The sequence below is a fragment of the Pelophylax lessonae genome (genome assembly GCF_965119305.1).
Source record: "Pelophylax lessonae genome assembly, contig: HAP1_SCAFFOLD_460, whole genome shotgun sequence".
Classification (NCBI taxonomy): domain Eukaryota; kingdom Metazoa; phylum Chordata; class Amphibia; order Anura; family Ranidae; genus Pelophylax; species Pelophylax lessonae.
The window spans coordinates 17,943-38,785 of NW_028119884.1; the positions used below are offsets into that span (position 1 = coordinate 17,943).

Consider the following 20,843-nt stretch of genomic DNA (forward strand, 5'->3'; position numbering starts at 1 on the left):
ACATCTGGAAGACCCCACTTCGCGCACAACATCTGGAAGACAGCCGGGTGGAGAGACCATTCCCCCTGATCCAGGGTCTGGCGACTCAGATAGTCCGCCTGCCAGTTCTCCACTCCCGGAATGTGAACCGCCGTTATCGCCGGGACATGAGTCTCGGCCCAAGACAGAATGTCGGCCACTTCTCAAGCCGCTCGGGCACTCCTGGTGCCCCCTTGGTGGTTGATGTAGGCCACCGCCGTGGCATTGTCCGTCTGCACCCGAACCGGGCAGCCCTGCAGCCGGTCCGTCCAGCGATGAAGACAGAGCCTTATCGCACGCAATTCCAGAATGTTGATCGGAAGGGAAGACTCCCCCTCCGACCAGGTCCCCTGGGCGGACAGAACGCCCAGAACACCACCCCAGCCCGACAGGCTGGCATCCGTGGTGATTATCGTCCACGAGATCGGACGAAACGACTTGCCCCCGGACACCAACGGGGACTGGAGCCACCACAGAAGGTTTTCCCTGGTGCGATGACTCAACGAGATCTGAAGATCCAGAGATTGAGGTCGCCCGTCCCACCTGGACAGGATCTCCGCTTGGAGACCCCGCGTGGGAAACTGCGCGAAAGGAATCGCCTCGAAGGCCGAGACCATCAACCCCAGACATCTCATACCCGTCCGCAGAGACGAGTGTGGAACGTCCCTGAGGGACCTGACTTCCTCCTGAAGAGTCCTGAGTTTTTCTTCCGGCAGGAAGACCTTCGCCTGCACCGAGTCCAGTATCATTCCCAGATAGGGGAGACGAACCGACGGACTCAGTGTCGACTTTGGAACATTTATCGTCCAACCGAACTCCTGCAGAGTTTGCATTGTGACAGACAGGTCCTTCTCCAGACCCTGTCTGGTCGCAGACCGAACCAGAATGTCGTCCAGATACCCCAGGACAGAAATGCCCTGGGCTCTCAATAATGCCAGAACCGGTGCAAGCACCTTGGTGAAGACCCGCGGAGCCGAGGCGAGCCCAAAGGGCAACGCCACAAACTGGCAGTGATCCTCCGCAATGGCAAATCGAAGGTACTTCTGATGACCCTCGAATATGGGGATGTGAAGGTACGCATCCTTCAAATCGATGGAGGCCATGAATTCCCCCGGAACCAGGGCAGCCACCACCGAGCGCAGGGATTCCATGCGGAACTTGCGAACTCGCACAGAGCGGTTCAGAGCTTTCAAGTCCAGAATCGGACGAACCTTGCCCTCCTTCCTGGGCACGGTGAACAGATTGGAATAAAACCCCCGAAATCTGTCCCGATGAGGCACCGGAACCACCACTCCCTGAGCCCTCAGGTCCCGCACCGCCAGGTGCAGATCCCGCAGGCGCTCTGGAGACAGTTGAAGATTTGAGGGAAAAAATCTGCTCTCCGGCCGAGAGAGAAACTCGATCTTGTAACCAGATCGAACGATTTCCAGAACCCATCTGTCCCTCACACGGGCCAACCAGGGCTGAAGAAAACCGAGCAAGCGTCCCCCCACCCCAAAACTGGGTGAGGGCGCCCCTTCAGGCCGAACTGTTATGGGCCGCAGGTCCGGATTGACCGGACTTCTGTTTCCCAGACCAGGGCTTCTTCTGAGAGCCTTGGCCCTTGAACGGTTTGCCCTTGTAGTGCGGCCGAAAGGCACGAAAGGACCCCTGAGGGGGCCGAAAATGAGCATGCTTCTTCCCAGAAGCCCCCTTAGCCTTGGGGAAATGGGGCAAGAGAGTGCTCTTACCCCCGGTAATCCCCTTAATCAACACATCCAGGGACTCCCCAAAAAGGCGAGACCCATCATAAGGCAGATTGGCTAAGGTTTTACGTGAAGATTGGTCCACCGACCAACATTTCAACCAAACCAGGCGGCGAGACAACACCGCCACGCTGTGCACACGCGCGGCCAACGGAATCAGGTCCAGGTCCGCATCACACAGATACATGACACCCTGGTGGATCTGATCCACCATATCCAGGGTCGCCGCCGAGGCCGAATCGGCCACTAGGACGCGCCTAAGCATCTGCGTCCAACTTGCGATCGCCTGGGCCGCCATGAGAGAAGCAAACAGAGCCTTAAGCATAGAACCCGTAACAGAATAAGTATGACGGGCAAGAGACTCCAGTCTCCTATCCGTGGCATCACGGAAAACAGGGGATCCCTCTGCAGGGATCGCAGTGGCTTTGTTCAAAACCGCAATAGCATGATCCACTGGCGGAGGCACACACCACCGTTCATCAGTGGCAGGCGAGAAAGGATAACGCAGCTTAAATTTACTTGGTACCGCAAAAGGCTTGCGCAAATCGCGCCATTGGTCCTTAACAGCGCGCTGAAAATCAGCATTGCAGGGAAAAACCTGCGGCGTCCTGCGTTTTCTCTGCGTCCCATAAGCCGCCAAGGCAGCTGGGGGACACACCTCGTCCTGCAAACGTAGCGTCTGCTTAATGGAAGCAATCAACTCATCCATGATTGCAAGCTCTTCAGGCGAGCCAGGGGGAGAATTATCAACCCCCTCAACTTCAGCCTCTACCTCAGACCCCACTAGATCAAGAGAGGAGCGGGACCCCGATAGGGGGGTCCCCGCCAGAACAGCCCCATCACCTTCACCCTCAGAATCAGAGGACAGAGCAACTCTGGGCCGTTTAGTAGATTGAGCAGCCACCAGCATTTGCACCTGTGCAGCAAGGCCCGCCACAATAGTGGCTAAATCCCCCCCTGGGGGGGAAACAGCGGTCCCCTGGCTTTCCACCAATACTGTGGGAAACTTGCCCTCCTGAGAATCCATTGCCCCTGTATGCCAGACAACCAAGGGTTAACTGCCCCCTTACAGCAAGCGCGGCAAGCGCAGCCCACCGCACCACACTCAGGCACAATGAGACCCCCACAGGGAATATACAGACTGAATACAGGCAATGGAACACAGGAATAGAAGGATAAAACCTGAGGAGACTCCGCTGCTGCTGCTGCCTCGATCGGTGCTTCCAGGAGAGAGGAAGTGATGCTGCCAGGGCGCTCTATGTAAGCCTATGGAGGCTACAAGAAAATGGCCGCCGTGCATGTAAACCATGCGGCCGGAGCGGGCGCCGGTAAAATGGCGTCGTTTGGCGCCGAAATCGCCGCTCCACAGTGCATAAAATCACACACAATATTATCCCATTATATGGATACATGTTAGATCGCCGCAGCGATCGCTGTATATGCCCCAACATGCCATTAAAAACACGCCCCACAGCACACAGCTCCTCACACTGCCCAGCCTGACATACTCAGTGTCATACAGCTCCCCCCCCCCCCTTGCAGCCCACAGCATGCAGCCGAGAGATAGGGAGACAAGCAGTGTGATTAAAGGCAGGTTACACAGTCCCAGACTGAGACCCCCCCCAGACAGACAGGTCCCCACATAGATACACTTACCTCACATGGCGTGGGGAACCCGCACAGGCGAACAAGCCGCTGCACATGAGGCAGGGAGAGTCGCAATTCAAGACGCACACAATGGCGGTTCAGAAACCGCACAGCGTCCGGTGAGGTAGCCACCTCACCAATCATCCCTGCACCGAACAGGGATGGGTCGTTCACTTTGCCAGGAGCGTTACCTGGCTGAACGCTCGATGGCAGACTGGGAAGCCACTGACCCACGACCTGCGACCAGGGGGATCAGCCCGAGACCCAGTCCGCATGATCCTCTTCGTCCGAAGAACTAACTAATGCTGACAAAAATAACAGCTAAGTAAAGGTAGAGAGAAAAACTCAAACAAAATATCAAAAAGAAGAAAGAGTCTGGGACAAAAAGTCCCAGCACAGAGAGAGCCAGCCACTCCTGACAAGCTAGACATTAAAACTGGGATATGGTTGCAGGAAGTAGGAGGGTATTGACTGAGGGGACCACCCCTTGAGGGTGGGATATGTTAAAGCTTTATTGTTAACATATTCTGTTGCCTAGCTACTCCTTCGGAGCAAAGTCTAATACCCCCATATGTGACGAATATGAAGAGGCGGCGACTGTCGGAGGACGTAAGAGAAAAAAAGTTTGTATAGCTGAGAGAGGGAGTATACCCCCTGGGACTGCCTATGGGTGTAGCCAGAATTTCCTAGTGTCCTACTCTACTCCTGTAGGGGTCAGTATAACCCAATAGTTATGAATATCAGTTGTGTCCGTCAATTAACGAAAGCGAAAACATAACATACCTGAAATTCTTTAAAAAAAAATTAAACCGGTTTGTGAATGCAAGCAGTATAAACATCTAAAATTTTACTTGGAATCCACCTCCTGCACAGCAGATTCGACTAGGAGAGGGTGTGCTTTATACACAAGGCATGTGTCATTAGGAGGGGAGAGCAGAGAGGATCTCAGTGTGCTGCTGCTCATTTACTGCCCAAGCTAAGTAAATCTCGCAACCTGATGAACCAAAATACAAATCCTTTGACTAGTTAAACAGCTCCTATTTATGTATTTCATCTGTTTGTAAGTCTGCCTGAATTTGAACTTTAAAATTAGTATTAGAGCTCTGCCCCCCTTTACGGTCATGAGTGACATAATACATAACACCTTAAGAGCAGTAGTGCGTTTTCGTAAAAATATGAAAGGAATGCAACATAACATTCTGTGTCAACCACAAGACCGTAATATTACCACAAACAAAATTAAGAATTGCCACATTTCTTGTAACTGCTAAAGAAAACTGAATTTTTGTAAAATCTTACCTGTAAAATTCCTTTCTCTGAGTCCTCCGACAGTCGCCGCCATCTTCATATTCGTCACAATGGGGGGGTATTAGGCTTTGCTCCGAAGGAGTAGCTAGGCAACAGAATATGTTAACATTAAAGCTTTTAACATATCCCACCCCCAGGGGGTGGTCCCCTCAGTCAATACCCTCCTACTTCCTGCATCCATATCTCAGTTTCAGTGGAATAGCAGTAGAGTATATAACCAAACCCCAAAAGAGGGGCGGGGGCGGCGACTGTCGGAGGACGCAGAGAAAGGAATTTTACAGGTAAGATTTTACAAAAATTCCGTTTTCTCTTACGTCCTCCGACAGTCGCCGCCATCTTCATATTCGTCACAATGGGGACATCCCAAAGCAGTGCAAACATGAGGGGAAGGAAACGCAGCCGCGCCGTAAGGCAACGCAGTCTCCACATCAAAGAAAGGAACCTTACCAAAGGAAGGAAACCAGCTGGGCAACATGAAAAAAAAACTTGCTCAACAGGAGCAACAACCCAGGAAAAGCAAATAACCCAGGGATAAAACACGTATCCCAAAACAGCCAGGGGTCCAAAACAAGGGACCCTAAGGAACTGCCGCACTAAGAACCTTGCGGCCAAAGGAAGCATCTGCCGATGCCTGAACATCCACTTTATAGAATTTTGTGAAAGTGTGCACGGTCGACCAGGTCGCCGCCTTACACACCTGGGCCACAGAAGCCCCATGACGACAGGCCCAAGACGTACTCAGATCTAGTAGAGTGCGCCTTCACAGGCATAGGGGGGACTTTTCCCTGCAAAGCATATGCCTGTTCAATGGTCTGTCTGATCCATTTGGCGATGGTAGAAGCCGACGCCGCCATGCCCTTCTGAGGACCTTCCGGAAGAACAAACAAAGAGTCCGTCTTGCGAAAAGACTCAGTCGATTTAAGGTAAACCCTTATCGCCCGAACAACATCCAAGGAGTGCAACCTCACCTCCTTCGGATGCTTAGGCTTCATGCAAAGCGAAGGCAAAACAATATCCTCATTGAGATGAAATTCCGAAACTCGCTTCAGAAGAAAAGGGTTCGGTCGCAAGACCACCTTATCCAAGTGAATAACCAGATACGGAGACTTGCAGGACAAAGCCGTCAGCTCCGACACTCTACGAGCCGAAGTGATCGCCACCAAAAAGGCGACCTTTTTGGACAACATAGACAACGAGATCTCCCTGATCTGTTCAAAAGGAGCACGTTGTAACACTGAGAGAACGAGATTCAAATCCCAAGGAGGCAGAGGTTCCCTCCTAGGAGGGACCAGATGTCGCACCCCCTGAACAAAAGTGCCAACCAAGGGGTTAGAAGCCACAGGACGTTGAAAAAGAACGGCCAGCGCAGACACCCGACCCTTGACCATAGCCAGCGCCAAACGCTGGTCGACACCCGTTTGAAGGACAACACTCGAGAAACCGAGTACGTGCGAGGTGAAAACCCCCTGGACTCACACCAGGACCTGACCTCCTCCTGAAGAGTCCTGAGTTTGTCGTCCGGCAGGAAGACCTTCGCCTGGACCGAGTCCAGGATCATTCCCAGGTAGGGAAGACAAACCGACGGACCCAGCGTCGATTTTGGAAAATTTATCGTCCAACCAAACTCTCTGTAGAGTTTGCATCGTGACGGACAGGTCCTTTTCCAGACCCTGGCTGGTCGCAGACCGAACCAGAATATCGTCCAGATACCCCAGGACAGAGATGCCCTGGGCTCTCAACAAAGCCAGAACCGGTGCAAGCACCTTGGTGAAAACCCGTGGAGCCGAGGCGAGACCAAAAGGTAACGCCACGAATTGGTAATGATCCTCCGAAATGGCGAATCGCAGGTACCTCTGGTGACCCTCGAAAATCGGGATGTGAAGGTACGCATCCTTCAAATCGATGGAGGCCATGAATTCCCCCGGAACCAGGGCAGCCACCACCGACCGCAGGGATTCCATGCTGAACTTGCGAACCCGCACAAAGCGGTTCAGAGCCTTCAAGTCCAGAATTGGACGAACCTTGCCCTCCTTCCTGGGCATGGTGAACAGATTTGAATAAAACCCCCGAAATCTGTCCCGATGAGGCACCGGAACCACCACTCCCTGAGCCCTCAGGTCCCGCACCGCTAGGTGCAGATCCCGCAAATGCTCTGGAGACAGTTGAAGATTTGAGGGAAAGAATCTGCTCTCCGGCCGAGAGAGAAACTCGATCTTGTAGCCAGATCAAACGATTTCCTGAACCCACCGGTCCCGCACGCGGGCCAGCCAGGGTTTAAGAAAACTGAGCAAGCGCCCCCCCACCCCAGAACTGGGTGAGGGCGCCCCTTCAGGCCGCATTGTTATGGGCAGCGGGTCCAGACTGACCGGACTTCTGTTTACCAGACCAAGGCTTCTTTTGGGAGCCTTGACCCTTGAATGGTTTGCCCTTGTAGTGCGACTGAAAGGCACGAAAGGACCCCTGAGGAGGCCGAAAATTAGTATGTTTCTTACCAGGAGCTCCCTTAGCCTTGGGGAAGTGGGGCAAGAGTGCTCTTACCGCCCGTGATCCCCTTTATCAACGTATCCAAGGATTCCCCAAAAAGGCGAGATCCATCATAAGGCAGATTGGCTAGGGTCTTGCGCGAAGATTGGTCCACAGACCAACACTTTAACCAAACCAGGCGGCGAGACAACACCGCCACGCTGTGTACACGTGCAGCCAACGGCACTAAATCCAAGTCCGCATCACACAAATACATGACACCTTGATGGATTTGATCCACCATATCCAATGTCGCCGGTGAGGCCGAATCAGCCACTAGGACGCGCCTAAGCACCTGCATCCAACTCGCGACAGCCTGGGCTGCCATAAGAGAGGCAAACAGAGCTTTAAGCATCGAACCCGTAACAGAATAAGTATGACGGGCAAGAGACTCCAGTCTCCTATCCGTGGCATCTCGGAACACCGGAGTATCTTCTGCAGGAACCGCAGTGAATTTATTCAAAACCGCTATCGCGCGATCCACCGGGGGCGGCACACACCACCGTTCATCAGTGGTAGGCGTGAAAGGATAACGCAGCCTGAACCTACTTGGCACAGCAAAAGGTTTGCGTAAATTGCGCCATTGTTCCTTAACAGCGCGCTGAAAATCATCAGTGCAGGGAAAGACCTGCGATGTCTTGCGTCTTTTCTGTGTCCCATAAGCCGCCAGGCCAGCAGGAGGACACGGTTCATCCTGCAAACGCAGAGTTTGTTTAATAGAAGCAACCAATTCATCCATGATTGCAAGCTCTTCAGGCGAGCCAGGGGGAGAATTATCAACCCCTTCAACCTCAGCCTCCACCTCGGACCCCACGAGATCCAGGGAGGAACGGGACCCCGATAAGGAGATCCCAGCCATAGCAGCCCCATCACCATCACCCTCTGAATCAGAGGACATTGAAACTCTGGGTCTTTTAGTGGATTGAGCAGCCACAAGCATCTGCACCTGAGCAGCAAGGCCAGCCACAATAGTGGCTAAATCCCCCCCTGGGGGGGAAACAGCGGTCCCCTGGCTTTCCACCAAGGCGGTAGGAAATTTGCCCTCCTGAGAATCCATTGCCCCTATTACAAATGCCGGATAATAAAGGGTTAACTGCCCCTTTAACAAGCGCGGCGAGCGCAGCCCACCGCACCACACACAAGCACAATGAGACCCCCACAGGGACAATAAAACTGACACAGGCAATGGATAGGAAGGATATAACCTGAGGAGACCCTCGCCGCTGCCTCGATCGGTGTTCCTGGAGAAGAGGAAGTGATGCTGCCAGGGCGCTCTAAGAAAGCCTCAAAAAATATGCTGGAGAATAAAGGGTTAACTGCCCCTTTAACAAGCGCGGCCCACCGCACACACACACTAGCACAAGCAGACCCCCACAGGGATAAAACTGAATACAGGCAATGGAAATAGGAAGAAGAGAGGATTAAACCTGAAGAGACCACTGCTGCTGCTGCCTCGATCGGTGCACCTAGTAAAGAGGAAGTAATGAGTCAGGGCGCTCTATTAAAGCCTATGGAAGGCTACAAGAAAATGGCCGCCCGCAGTGCAAACATGCGGCCGGGGCGAGCGCAGCCAAAATGGCGCCGAAACCGCCGCTCCCCCACTACTGTGAGGACCGCAGTATAACACTACAGCATGTAAAAAACATGGCGGACCGCCGCAGCGATCGCTGTATTGTGCCCAAACATGACAAAACATGCCCCACAGCACACAGCCTGTCACACATCCCACAGTCTGACAGATAGTGCAGCACAGCCCCCCCTTGCAGCCCACAGCATGCAGCCAGAGCGATAGGGAGCCAAACAGTGTGAACAGAGGCAGGTTACACAGTCCTAGACTGACACCCCCCCCCCCCAACAGACAGGTCCCCACACAGATACACTTACCTAAATGGCGTGGGGAACCCGCACAGGCGAACAAGCCACTGCACATGTGGCAGGGAGAGTCGCATTCAGGACGCAGAAAAATCGGGGTTAAGAAACCGCATAGCGTCCAGTGAGGTAGCCACCTCACCAAGCATCCCTGCACCGAACAGGGGTGGGTCGTTCACTGTGCCAGTAGCGTTACCTGGCTGAACGCTCGATGGCAGGCTGGGAAGCCACTGACCCACAACCTGAGACCAGGGGAATCAGCCCGAGACCCAGCCCGCACGAATCCTCTTCATCAGAAGAACTAACTAATGCTGACAAAAAGAACAGCTAAGTAAGGAGAGAGAAAAAACTCAAACAAAAAATCAAAAAAGAAGATAAAGGCTGAGGCAAAATGCCTCAGCATAGAGAGATCCAGCTACTCCTGACAAGCTAGACATTGAAACTGAGATATGGATGCAGGAAGTAGGAGGGTATTGACTGAGGGGACCACCCCCTGGGGGTGGGATATGTTAAAAGCTTTAATGTTAACATATTCTGTTGCCTAGCTACTCCTTCGGAGCAAAGTCTAATACCCCCCCATTGTGACGAATATGAAGATGGCGGCGACGACTGTCGGAGGACGTAAGAGAAATATAATTTCTGGCTTGCCCCCATAGCCACAGCTTTACACAGATTAATGGGACCTTTCTAGATAGAGCTAGAAGTTGAAACTTTCTATCCTATTGCTGTGTCATCATTTGGGGTATTTCTACATCTATTTAACATGGCAAGTGTAAGGGGAAACCACTCCTGGGTCATAGTGTCAACATTTGCGTCTTCAGTCTTTAGCATTACATATAATGGTGATGCCAGGATTGGAGGTCCCCTATGCCTTGTAAGGCACTATTCTTGCCTCTCCTTACTTTAGCTTAAGTTAAATAAGTTTTGGCTAAGGATGAGCCTTTAAGGATAATTTCATTAGTAGAAATTAGAGGGCGACTATTAGCTCACAGAAGTTTGCTATGCTGATTTTAAGAAAAAAAAAAAAATATCCAGAGTCTTATTATCTGCAAACTAGCCATTTTTTGCAGAACATAACATTTAAAATGGATTCTGCTTTTAAAGGTTCCCTGCATTGTTTACACAGCTTCAACCCATACGCTATAAATGTACTTACTTGCACGAATCAACGTACTGCTGCCACGCTGTCTGTAAGGCGGTCATACAATACACTGTGGCAGGCACAAGATATCTGTGATGGAGGAGGAGCAGCAGCTCTTTTAGATACTCTATAAACTGGTGGACAGAGTCAGGAATCTGGGCATTTAGCTAAAAAGAGAAGAGAATAAACGGTGATTGAACACACAAAATGCATCTTAAAAAGGGACTCATGCCAATCTACTTGTTGCTCCATCTAACAGTACCTGTCCATAGAGGTTTATTGCTCCCTTTCTTGTCACAGCTACCCAACAATCCCTACAGAGCAGCAGTGAAAACTCTATACAAAATAGGCATCCTTTCACTTTTCCTTCCTTCATCCCTACTTTTCCTATTGACAGGCAATTTTTTTTTTTGGCTGTCCTCAATCTCCATAGGGCAAAAAACTCTCTACTTTTATTTGTCCAGTTATACTCTATACGGAGATTCACATCCTTCATGCAAAGACTCAGTTTCTGACCTTTTCTGATTACACTTATCTCTGGGATATCAGTCCCCCCCAAAGATCCTCCATAGGGTAGAAAATACTTTGTTCCTGATCTTCTCCCTTCCTTTCCGATTACAAACATCAGTTAGCAGGATAAACACTTCCAAAAAGATTCTCTAACAGGGTTTCTCAACCTGCGTTCCTTGGAACTCTAGAATTCCAACAGAGGTTGCTAGAGGTTCTTTGAGTAATGAGTAAGATGGAATGGAAGATGGATTGATAGAACTCGGGTATTAGCAGATTTATCAATGCTTATAAGTGCTATATGCCGATCATGTGAATGAGAGGCCTAAAGTTCCAGTGATGTCAGTCTTATTGATGAGGTTCTTCACTGAATCATGTGGTGTTAAAACTTTTATTTTTTGGTGTAGCCGAATCAAGAGCTATGTGGATGTACATATTACAACCTTTGGATTGAACATAATTTTTGTGGACTTCATGTGACTCTTCTACGAATGGATTTTATTTGTGTTGAATCTTAAATTTTGGTTTTAGTTATTTCTACACCAAATTTGAATTTGCTTTTCATGAGCAATTTCTGCCTCATAATTTCTCAATGACACCATTGATCTTTTTAGCTATCTGTAAGAGGGCAATTTTTCCCAATGATCACAAATGTAAAACATTCTGCCCACTAACCATCACTCTAATGTGTCACAAATTGTAGAGATAGCAACTTTTAGCAGGGGTTCCTTAAGACCGAAAAGTTATTTCAAGGGTTCCTCCATGTTGAAAAGGTTAAGAAAGTCTGCTCTATAAGAAGAAGAAAGTCTGCTCTAAGAAAATACTCTGTTCATGACCTTTACTCTATCTTTCTAGATACATCCCCCCTCCATAAGAAAAAATATGCTTGAAACCCCTCTACCTGGGATATCCCATCCATCTCTCTAGCATTCTGAAAACATTTACCTTAGCTTAATTGATTCACATTTATGTCAGGTAGTTCTGAACAGTGTAGGAGGAAAGCAGGAAGGAGGTCCGTTAACATATATGAGCAACCTACCCACTGAATAAACCCTGGCAGGTTGTCCTTAAGGTATACAAAATAAGTTGAAAAATGCTGTGCAATGTAAATGGCCCCATCACGGCTCTTCTCCCATATTATTTCCAGCCCTGGTCCCAACACCTCCACTGCCTGGGAATAATACACAGGAACGTTCCTCTCCAACCAGCTGCACAACATATAAAAAAAAAAAAAACAGTTAATTACAGCACAAAGATAAGGTTTAACTTTTAGTGACCACAATACACCATAATAAAAAAAAAAGTTGTATTCTGTGAACCACAAAATTATATCAGGAAAATATTCTACAAGGAACAGTGCCGACTGTCTCATTGGCTTCAAAACTGCTTTACTCATCATACAAGTGTTAGGAAATATAAAAACAGCTTGAACAGGTCAAAAGCAGTTCAGAATGATCTCAAATGTTTCAGACTAAATGTCAAAAGCATGCTCATTGACACAAGCCTAAAGCCTGTTGACACAGATGAAGGATGTTCAGTTTACTCACTTGTGTCCATGCTGGGTGTAGTGCGACACTTTGCTCCATACCTGCTGTGACGCCGACAACACACCCATCTGCTGCAGCATTTTCACCGTTGAAGAGGCTGCAACAAGAAGTCAGGTGTCAATACGGGCAATCTTTAGTTTCAGATTAGAATGTAACTGAGAATGTATCAAAACCAGGCTTTCATTGTAATTCAGATATTCTATATAACATCCCTGACTTTGTAGAGAAATTACTACACATCGGTGTAAAATTTGTACATGGGCACACCTAGAGATGTGAAGGCCCGGAAAAAAAAAATTGAAACATTTCAGGAAAAAAACGTTTTTCCGTTTTCCTGAAGGCTTTTTTTCCCCCAAAATTTTGAAAAATTGAAAAAAAAAAAAAAAAAATTGTGGAATATTTTATTTTAACATGATGAATAAAATATTTTATGACAGGGTGTTCAAATATTTTCCAAATCATTTCTAAAAAAAAATGTATATCAGATTATTCTAATTTCTGAGTGAGGACAAGCAAGTCCTAGGTAACAAACTGAACCCTCCAATGCAAGAACAGTATGCATTTCTTCCTTTAGGATGTGCTGTGCTGCTAGCTATTGTAACAAGAAAGTTTTCAGTTTTGCTTTTGCATGTTACAGCTCATTCAGATTGGCGCGACAGGATTTTGTGGGGCGACCTGTGAAGTCGCGGTGCACAGCTTGCACCGTGACCTCGGCGGGACATGCACGGACTTCATATAATTGAAGTCAATGCAAGTCGCCTCCAGGTCGCCCCAAAGTAGTACAAGACCCTTTTTCCAAGTCGGAGCGACTTGTGTCGCTCCTATTAGAACGGGTCCTGTACTATTCAATGGCGAGCGACCGCGACTTGTCAGGCGACCAAGTCGTCTGACAAGTCGCTCTAGTGTGAATGGACCCTTAGTGGGTTTGTTTGGTTTGTTCTATCCTCTTCACTAGGCCTCAAAAGCATTGGAAGAAAATAGAGAAACAAAAAAGGACCTGAAAGTTTATACTTCATTAAAAAAAGGTAAGAGTTTATATTAATCTGATTCTGGATCCAGAAAACGGAATCATTTAGCTACATTAGTTTATCTTTATAAACTTTTGTGTAAATAATAATTTAATTACCAGTAATGTGGTTCTTCCCCCAGTGACCCCCACACACAACCATAGGATTAGTGTCTTCTTAAAAAGTAGTCATTTTTTCTTGTTTTTATTTGCTACTCCCCTCAGAAAAATGGTGAGACCAACATCTAGCATATGGAGGCATTTTCACATTACAAGTTCTTCTGAAAAGAAAAATGTGATTTGCACATATTGTCAGATGAAATATGCATTTCTAAATGCTACCAGGATGACAAAACACATTATTGTTTGTCCTGTAGATATAAAAAAATCCTTCATGGATCGAAGTGAAGACGACAACAATGATGACAATGCACAGTTTTTCTGAACGTTCTTGTTCAAGAAGTCCTCTTTCTACTCCATCTAAAAACGTCAGCAGCAACACAAAGTGTTGTCCCATCAGCAGCATCTTCAAGTAAACAGATACTGAAGACAGCTGCATCAAAAAATGATTCACCAACTTCCATTTATAGACAAGATGACACCTGAAGATCAGGAAAAAAATTGATCAAGCTCTTGCAAGAGCAATATATTCTTCTAGAACACCGTTTTCAATAACTGAAAATACATACTGGCAGGAAGCTTTGAAATTATTAAGACTATCATACCTATTGCCCAGAAGACATTCTTTGATCAAGCCTCTTTTGGAGTCAGAATATGAACGCGTAATGGAATCGGTGCAAGAAAAAAATTTATGAAGCACTGTGTCTACTTACAGATGGATGGACAAATGAGAGGAGAAGGAATTACCGTATACATTTTGTTATAACACCTCAGCCAGTTTTTTACAAAAGTATTGAAACAGGAGAGAACATACATACTGCAGAGTATATCCGCTGTAAAATCTGTGATGTCCTACAGAAAATTGAGAGTGGTGGTAAAGTATTTGCTTTGCTTACTGACAAATGCCAGCAATATGAAAGCAGCATAATGGAGAAGTATCCACATATTACCACAATAGGATTAGGGATGCACCGATCCGATATTCGGATCGGAAAATCGGCCCCGATCCAGACAAAATAGCTGGATTGGAGATCGGTAAAGTTCAGCCGTCCCTCACGAGCCGATCCGGTTTTTGCTGAGTAACGGCTCAGCCATCCCTTATTAGGTGCAGTACTAGTATGGGATGGGAGCCGTTACTTCCTGTATAGTCCCGGCTCACAGGCGGAGTGATATCGGATGCACTCCGCCTGCGAATGGAGGAGTCACACACACGAAGCAGCAGCTTTGCTCTGTACTGCAGCCGCTTGCTTTGTGTGTAGCTCTGGATCGGTTCGGTATCAGCGATTTCACCTCGCCAGATATCGGTATCAGCTCCAAAAAAGCCGGATCGGTGCATCCCTAAATAGGATGTGCAGCCCATGGGCTAAACTTGCTTTTTAATGATATTATGAAGTTGGAGAACCTTCAAATGGTCTATAGACGAGCAAAAGACGTATTAAACATGTAAAAAGGTACTCATATTGTAGCTGCAATTTTCAAGAAGCAGCAAGTCGAAACAAATGCAAAGAATAGCATAGTTAAGCTGAAGCTCTGTAGTAAAACTCGGTGGGTTGGACTGGTAAACTCCTTTGAAAGTTTACTAAAAAAACAAAGAAGCTCTTCAAGAAACCGCAAGGCCCCTTTCATACTTGTGCGACTTCAAAGTGGCGCAATTTTACGGCGATTTAGATGCAAGTTTAACTGGGCTTGAATGTCTTTGGCCTTAAAATGCTTCAAAATCGTGCCAAAGTAGTGCAGGGACTACTTTGAAGTCGCTGCGACTTCAGGTCGCACAGATATGAATGGTACTTATTGGAAATAATGGACGACTTGTCATGCGATTTTGCAGTCCCAAACCGCATGACAAGACGCACAAGTGTGAAAGGGGCCTAATAGTTGAAGATCTTAAAGTACCGAGGAGTTTAAGAAACACTGTTCTTGATCAGGATGTCTTCTAGGTTCAGCTGCAAAATTCCCTGAAGATGCTAAAGCCAATTGCTGCAGCAATCACTGCATCTGAATCAGATCGTGCACTTTTTGTCAGGAATTCCTTATCTAATGACCAAGATAAAAACTGTTTTTGAAAAACTCAGTATATCTCCACTTACAACTATAGACGTGAAAGATTTTATTTAAAAAAAAAAAAAAGGGAAGAAGTTTGTTGTCATCCAATTCATGCTGCTGCAAATCTGTTGGATCAAAGATTCAAAGGGGCAAACATAAGTGATGATGACACTGCTACTGCATTTGACTGGATCACAAAACAAGCATCACATTAAGGATTTTATGTTAGGAAGGTACTTTCAAATGTTGCAGAATATAGGACATCTTCAGGGATTTGGTCCAGGAATGCAATCTGGGATTCTGCCAAACATGTTCCTCCTGCAACATGGTGGCATGGTCTTTGCACAACACAGCCTCTGACTCCTATTGCTTCTCGCCTTCTTCAGATACCTCCATCTTCTGCAGCATGTGAAAGAATCTGGTCTATGTTTGGAAACACTCACACTAAGTCAAGAAATAAACTAACATGTGAAAGGGTAGAGAAGCTTGTTTTGATCCGGGCAAACCTTCAGTTTTTAGAAGTTCCTAATTGTGATGATGGACAAAAAAAAGAGTAGCTGCAGAAGCAGAGACGGATACTGACAATTTCAGCTCAGAAAATGATTCTGATTAAATGTCCATTGAAACTCTCTTAATACTTCCCCCCCCCCCCCATCTTCAATTCTTTTTATGAGAATAGGGTTTTTATTTTTATTTAATATTGTGGAGAGGAAATATGAAAAATTGTTACTTTTGGTTTTGAAAATGGTTTTGTGGAGGCTTTTTGGCTGTTCAATATAAACTAGTAAGCAGTTCAGGAGATTGTTGCTCCCTTTGTTACAAATATTCTAAAAAAGTAAATTCTGTTTGTGATAATTGTTTGGCTACACTATATTTTTAATATGCTAGTTGTGATAATTTTATGTCAAGTCAAATTGTCCATAGTCATATTTTATGTCCCTAAAGTAACAGAAGGACTTTCAATGTTAAAAGTGCTAATGTAGCATTTTTTCAATTTTTCCGAAATGTCCATTTATTCCCCCCCAAAAAACGGGGAAAACTTTTTTCCGAGCTTCAAAACTTCCGGAAATTTTACATCTCTAGGCACACCTGTACACTTTTTTTCAAATAAATCCCTTGTGTCATGCGATTAAGTAAAACCAATGCTAGAATGCGTTATTGGAGCCAAGATGGAGCCTGCTCTACATGCAGGATTTCAAATTACCTGGACAGCTTAACAAACAGAAGGAGAGATGGTTTTGCAATTCTATGCACAAAAAACCCCCAAAGAAACACGTTAAAATCAAACCAGCTATTGCTGCAATTTTCATTTACAGATTGCAATTTTCAATACAGATTTCACCTGCAGTATTTTATTATTCTGCCAATAGATGCCCGCATATGATGGCCGGCATCATTTGACCCACCTCCACCTGAGTCCAGGTCGTCCAGAACCCGACCTCAGTCTGTGACTGTACAATGACAAGTTCAATGGTGTCACTCTGCTCTTTCAGCATGCTTCATGTCAGCACACATACTGATTGACCCCTTGTGCTGACTTTTCCTCTCACACTTCAGCCCCACTGAACAGGGACTGTAAGAGGCTGAAACAATTTCACATTCAAGCACTAAGGCCTCTTTCACACGGAGCAGACCGTATTGCGATCCGCTCCGGCACTTTTTTTTCACGGACACGGATAACATTTGTGTCATCCGGTCCGTATGTCCGCATATCATCCCATCTGTTTGCGGATGATATACGGACAGAATGTATGTCTATGGGATTGCAGATGTCAAAGGATGACACCGCTGACATCCGATTTTGCGTCCTTTCCGTTTTTTAAATGGAAGAAAAAATAGGGTTCTGTTCCGTTGCAAATAACGGAACAGAATTGAAAGGACGCAAATCGGATGTCAGCGGATGGTCGAGACAGACAAAGCCTGATCGCCTGAATCTCCAGGATGTTGATCGGCAGACTGGACTCCTCGAGCCCAAATACCTTGGGCAGAGTACACTGCCAAGATATCACCACCTGGACAGACTGGCATACGTGGTGATGACAATCCAATTCCGGGAAGAAAGGATTTTCCTAGACGGAAGCTGCCGGGGAGCGGAGCCAACATAACAGTCTCCCTCGAACCCCGACTCAACATGATCAGATTGTCCCATAACTGTGGATCCTTGTTCCATTTGGACAGAATCTCCCTTGGCAGAATTCTGGTATTGAACTGAGCAAACGGAACCGCCTCGCAGGCGACAACCGATGGTTGGACAACAGGAGCCAAACCGCATCCTGTAGCTTCAGATGTTTCGCCTGAGGAAGAAACCCCCTGGCCGACGCCGAGTCCAGGGTCAGACCCAAGTAGTCCAGCTTGGTGGATGGAGTCAATGCTGAGTTCTGAAAATTTAGCGACCATCCGAGCTCCTGTAGAGTTCCCACAGTAACGTCCAAGTCGGCTTCTAGAGCCGAGGAAGACTGCACGCAGAAGCAGATTGTCCAGGTAACCAAGTTTTGCGATCCCTTTCTGCCGTAACAAGACCAGAACTAGGGCCAAAACCTTTGAACATCCAAGGAGCTGAGGAGAGACCAAAAGCTAACGCCACAAATTGATAGTGCTCCTCGCCCATGGCAAAATGAAGAAAAAGCTGATGCCTGACATTTATTGGAATTTGAAGGTAAGCATCCTTGAGAGCAATACAAGCCAGAAGAACCCCTTGATGAAGGAAAGCTACTACCATGCAGATGGACTCCATCCGAAATTTCTGAACCCAAACAAAGTGGTTCAGAGCCTTGAGATCCAAGATCGGACGAACCATGCCATCCTTCCTAGAGACTGTAAACAGATTTGAATAAACCTTGAAAACGTCCTGACTCTGGATCCAGCACAATGAGTCTTTGTGTTAACGGGTCCTGCACTGCCCCATAGAGGCCCTGTAGCTGATCGTGAGACAAGCGCAAGTTGGAAGGAAAGAACCTTGCAGGAGGCAAGGACCAAAACACGATCTTGTAACCGAACCAACTCGTGGACCCATCTGTCCTGAATTTGCAAGGTCCACGGATCCGGAAAAAGGCAAAGACATCCCTCCACCTCAGATGCGGGTTAGAGCACCCCTTCAGGCTGGGGAAGGCTTGTCTGCGGAACCAGAAGTGCCCGCTTTTGACTTACCCTTCCAGGGTCTCTTGGAGCCTCCCGCAAAATTACGGGTTGATCTCGAACCCTTTCCCTGCGATCCAGACATACGAAAGCCACGAAGAACCACGTTTATGACGAGGTTCCTTAACCTTAGCAACCTGCGAAAGTACTAATCTCCTGTAAGGCCCTTAATGATACCTTCCATAGAGGTACCGAACAGACGACTACAAAAGGTAGGCCAGTCAGCACCTCTTTTTAGAAGCCTGGTCAGCCGAGCAGTAGTTCAACCAAATCATGGATCAAAGATTTACCGCCATCACAGATACCCTACCAGCAATGGGGCCGCATTCAAAGATGCATCACAAATGTATCCCCTGTATCAACTGATCCGCCAACTCAGGAGGCTCCCTTTCAGATCCTGGCATAAAACTTTATTCCATTCAGTTAAGGTCTGGGATACCAAGGTGATAGCAAACACCGGCCTCAACATTGAACCATCCACGGTGAAAAGATACCAGACCAGAGCCTCCGCTCTCTTGTCCAAGGGATCCTACAGGATGGAGAATCCTCTTCCGGCAAAAGCGTAGCCTTATTTAACCTGGAAACCTGAGAGTCCACCGACGCTGGAACCGTAATTTTCTTCAGGAGAGACTCCTCAAAGGGATATCTCCTAGCTAAGCGCTTAGGTATTCCAATCATGCGTTTTGGAGAACACCACTGATTAGTGACAATCCCGTCAAAATAGGCAGGAAAGGGGGAACATCTGTCACCTTGGAAGATTTGCGGGTGTCAAACAGTTTGACACCCCCGTTGCTGACTCAGCATTAGCTGAGTCCCCAACTTTAAAGTTTCCTGTACTGACAATTAGCAGCGACTTTTCAAGCGTGGCTGCGGAGGAGGATGACTCGTCTTCACTGTTAAAGCATTCAGCCTGCGTGGACACAGACCAAGTGGGCTGACTCTTGTCCGCGGCAGCCAAATCCACCTCAGACTGAAAAAGCAGGAGGATACAGGTGAGGGCGGGGGCGCTTCTTGCTAGGCCTTGTTGAAAGCCCATATCTACCTTGGATACAAGGAGCTGCAAGGCTGCCGTCATGGCCGCCAGGGCAGACAGAACCAGAGGGTCCCGCTGCTTCCAGGAGCAGGTCAGGTGGGGATATACTTTACAGAAGCTCCATTGCCAACAAAGGGTTAATCTGAGCCATGCAAAACAAAAAATTATATATATTTTTTACAAAAAAGGGGAACCCCCCGCGCACCACAAGAATCAGCGCACCTGTGGCGCTGTATAGAAATAGAGTAAGGATCGTATACCCCCAGAGATTCATCACCCCAGAGCTGGAGAGCACCAAACAGCCTGCCGCACTGTGATGGAAAAAGAGGAAGCGCCGACACTAACACTAGAGGCCCCCACAGCACATCACCGCATTCAGACTACAAGAAAATGGCCGCTATTCTCCATGGGAAACCAAAAATATGGCCGCTGGACTACACAAACATGGTTGCCGAAGCCCGGAAATGCAGCATCCACAGCAAAACGGCGGCGCCACGCAACCCGGTATCCCAGGGAAGAGGCATCCACCAGAAAGGAACCCCCCCCGCAGCACCAAGGTAAAGGCACCCCCGAAAAAGGGAACCGACAGCGGCACCCACCCACCAGACAAGCCCCCTACCTAAATACACCCATGCCACCCAAAAAGGGGCTAAGGGGGGGGGACAGGGGAAAGTGAGGACAACCTACGCAGGGGGAACCCTGCTGTGAAGATGGGGAAAAAACGTGAAGGGGATAAAGGACACAAGAGGGGGCCTACCATCCCCAGGGAGGGCCTGCGACCACCCCAACAATTCCGAAAGAAAGGAGGGGGGGGAACACTACTCCTCACACTACGGCACCAGGTGGGCGCCACTCCCAGCAGTCCACCGCACCATTAAGAATGGGGGTGCTGTGGCTTGAGGTACACTGACTCTGATCGTAACCAGGGCTATGCAACCTCGCGAGGTGTTTCGCTCGCTGGCCAGCCCCCATCCAGAGGGGGTATTTCACTACAGTCAAGTGATGGCACCCCTTCAGGCAGATGAGGGCTTGTCTGTGGGTCTAGAGTAGTGTTTCTCAACTCCGGTTCTCAGGACACACTAACAGGCCAGATTTTAATACCTTGGGGAGATGCAGACTAGAATACTGCAAACACTGAGCAGCAAATTATATCACCTGTGATGTATTTCAGTTTTCTTGCAAACCTGGCTTGTTAGTGTGC

The 20,843-nt window shown here is 47.8% G+C and overlaps 1 protein-coding gene across 1 annotated transcript in view; it reads right to left on the reverse strand.

The window, feature by feature from the left end:
• LOC309543872 (transmembrane protein 214-A-like) overlaps positions 1–20,843 on the reverse strand; it is a gene marked incomplete at its 5' end in the record, with an annotated part of 114,331 nt that overhangs the window by 17,935 nt on the left and 75,553 nt on the right. The window contains 3 exons of the mRNA XM_082276290.1: positions 10,267–10,418; positions 11,798–11,966; positions 12,306–12,402. Coding sequence (XP_082132416.1) covers positions 10,267–10,418; positions 11,798–11,966; positions 12,306–12,402 — 418 coding nt within the window. The remainder of the gene's footprint in view (positions 1–10,266; positions 10,419–11,797; positions 11,967–12,305; positions 12,403–20,843) is intronic.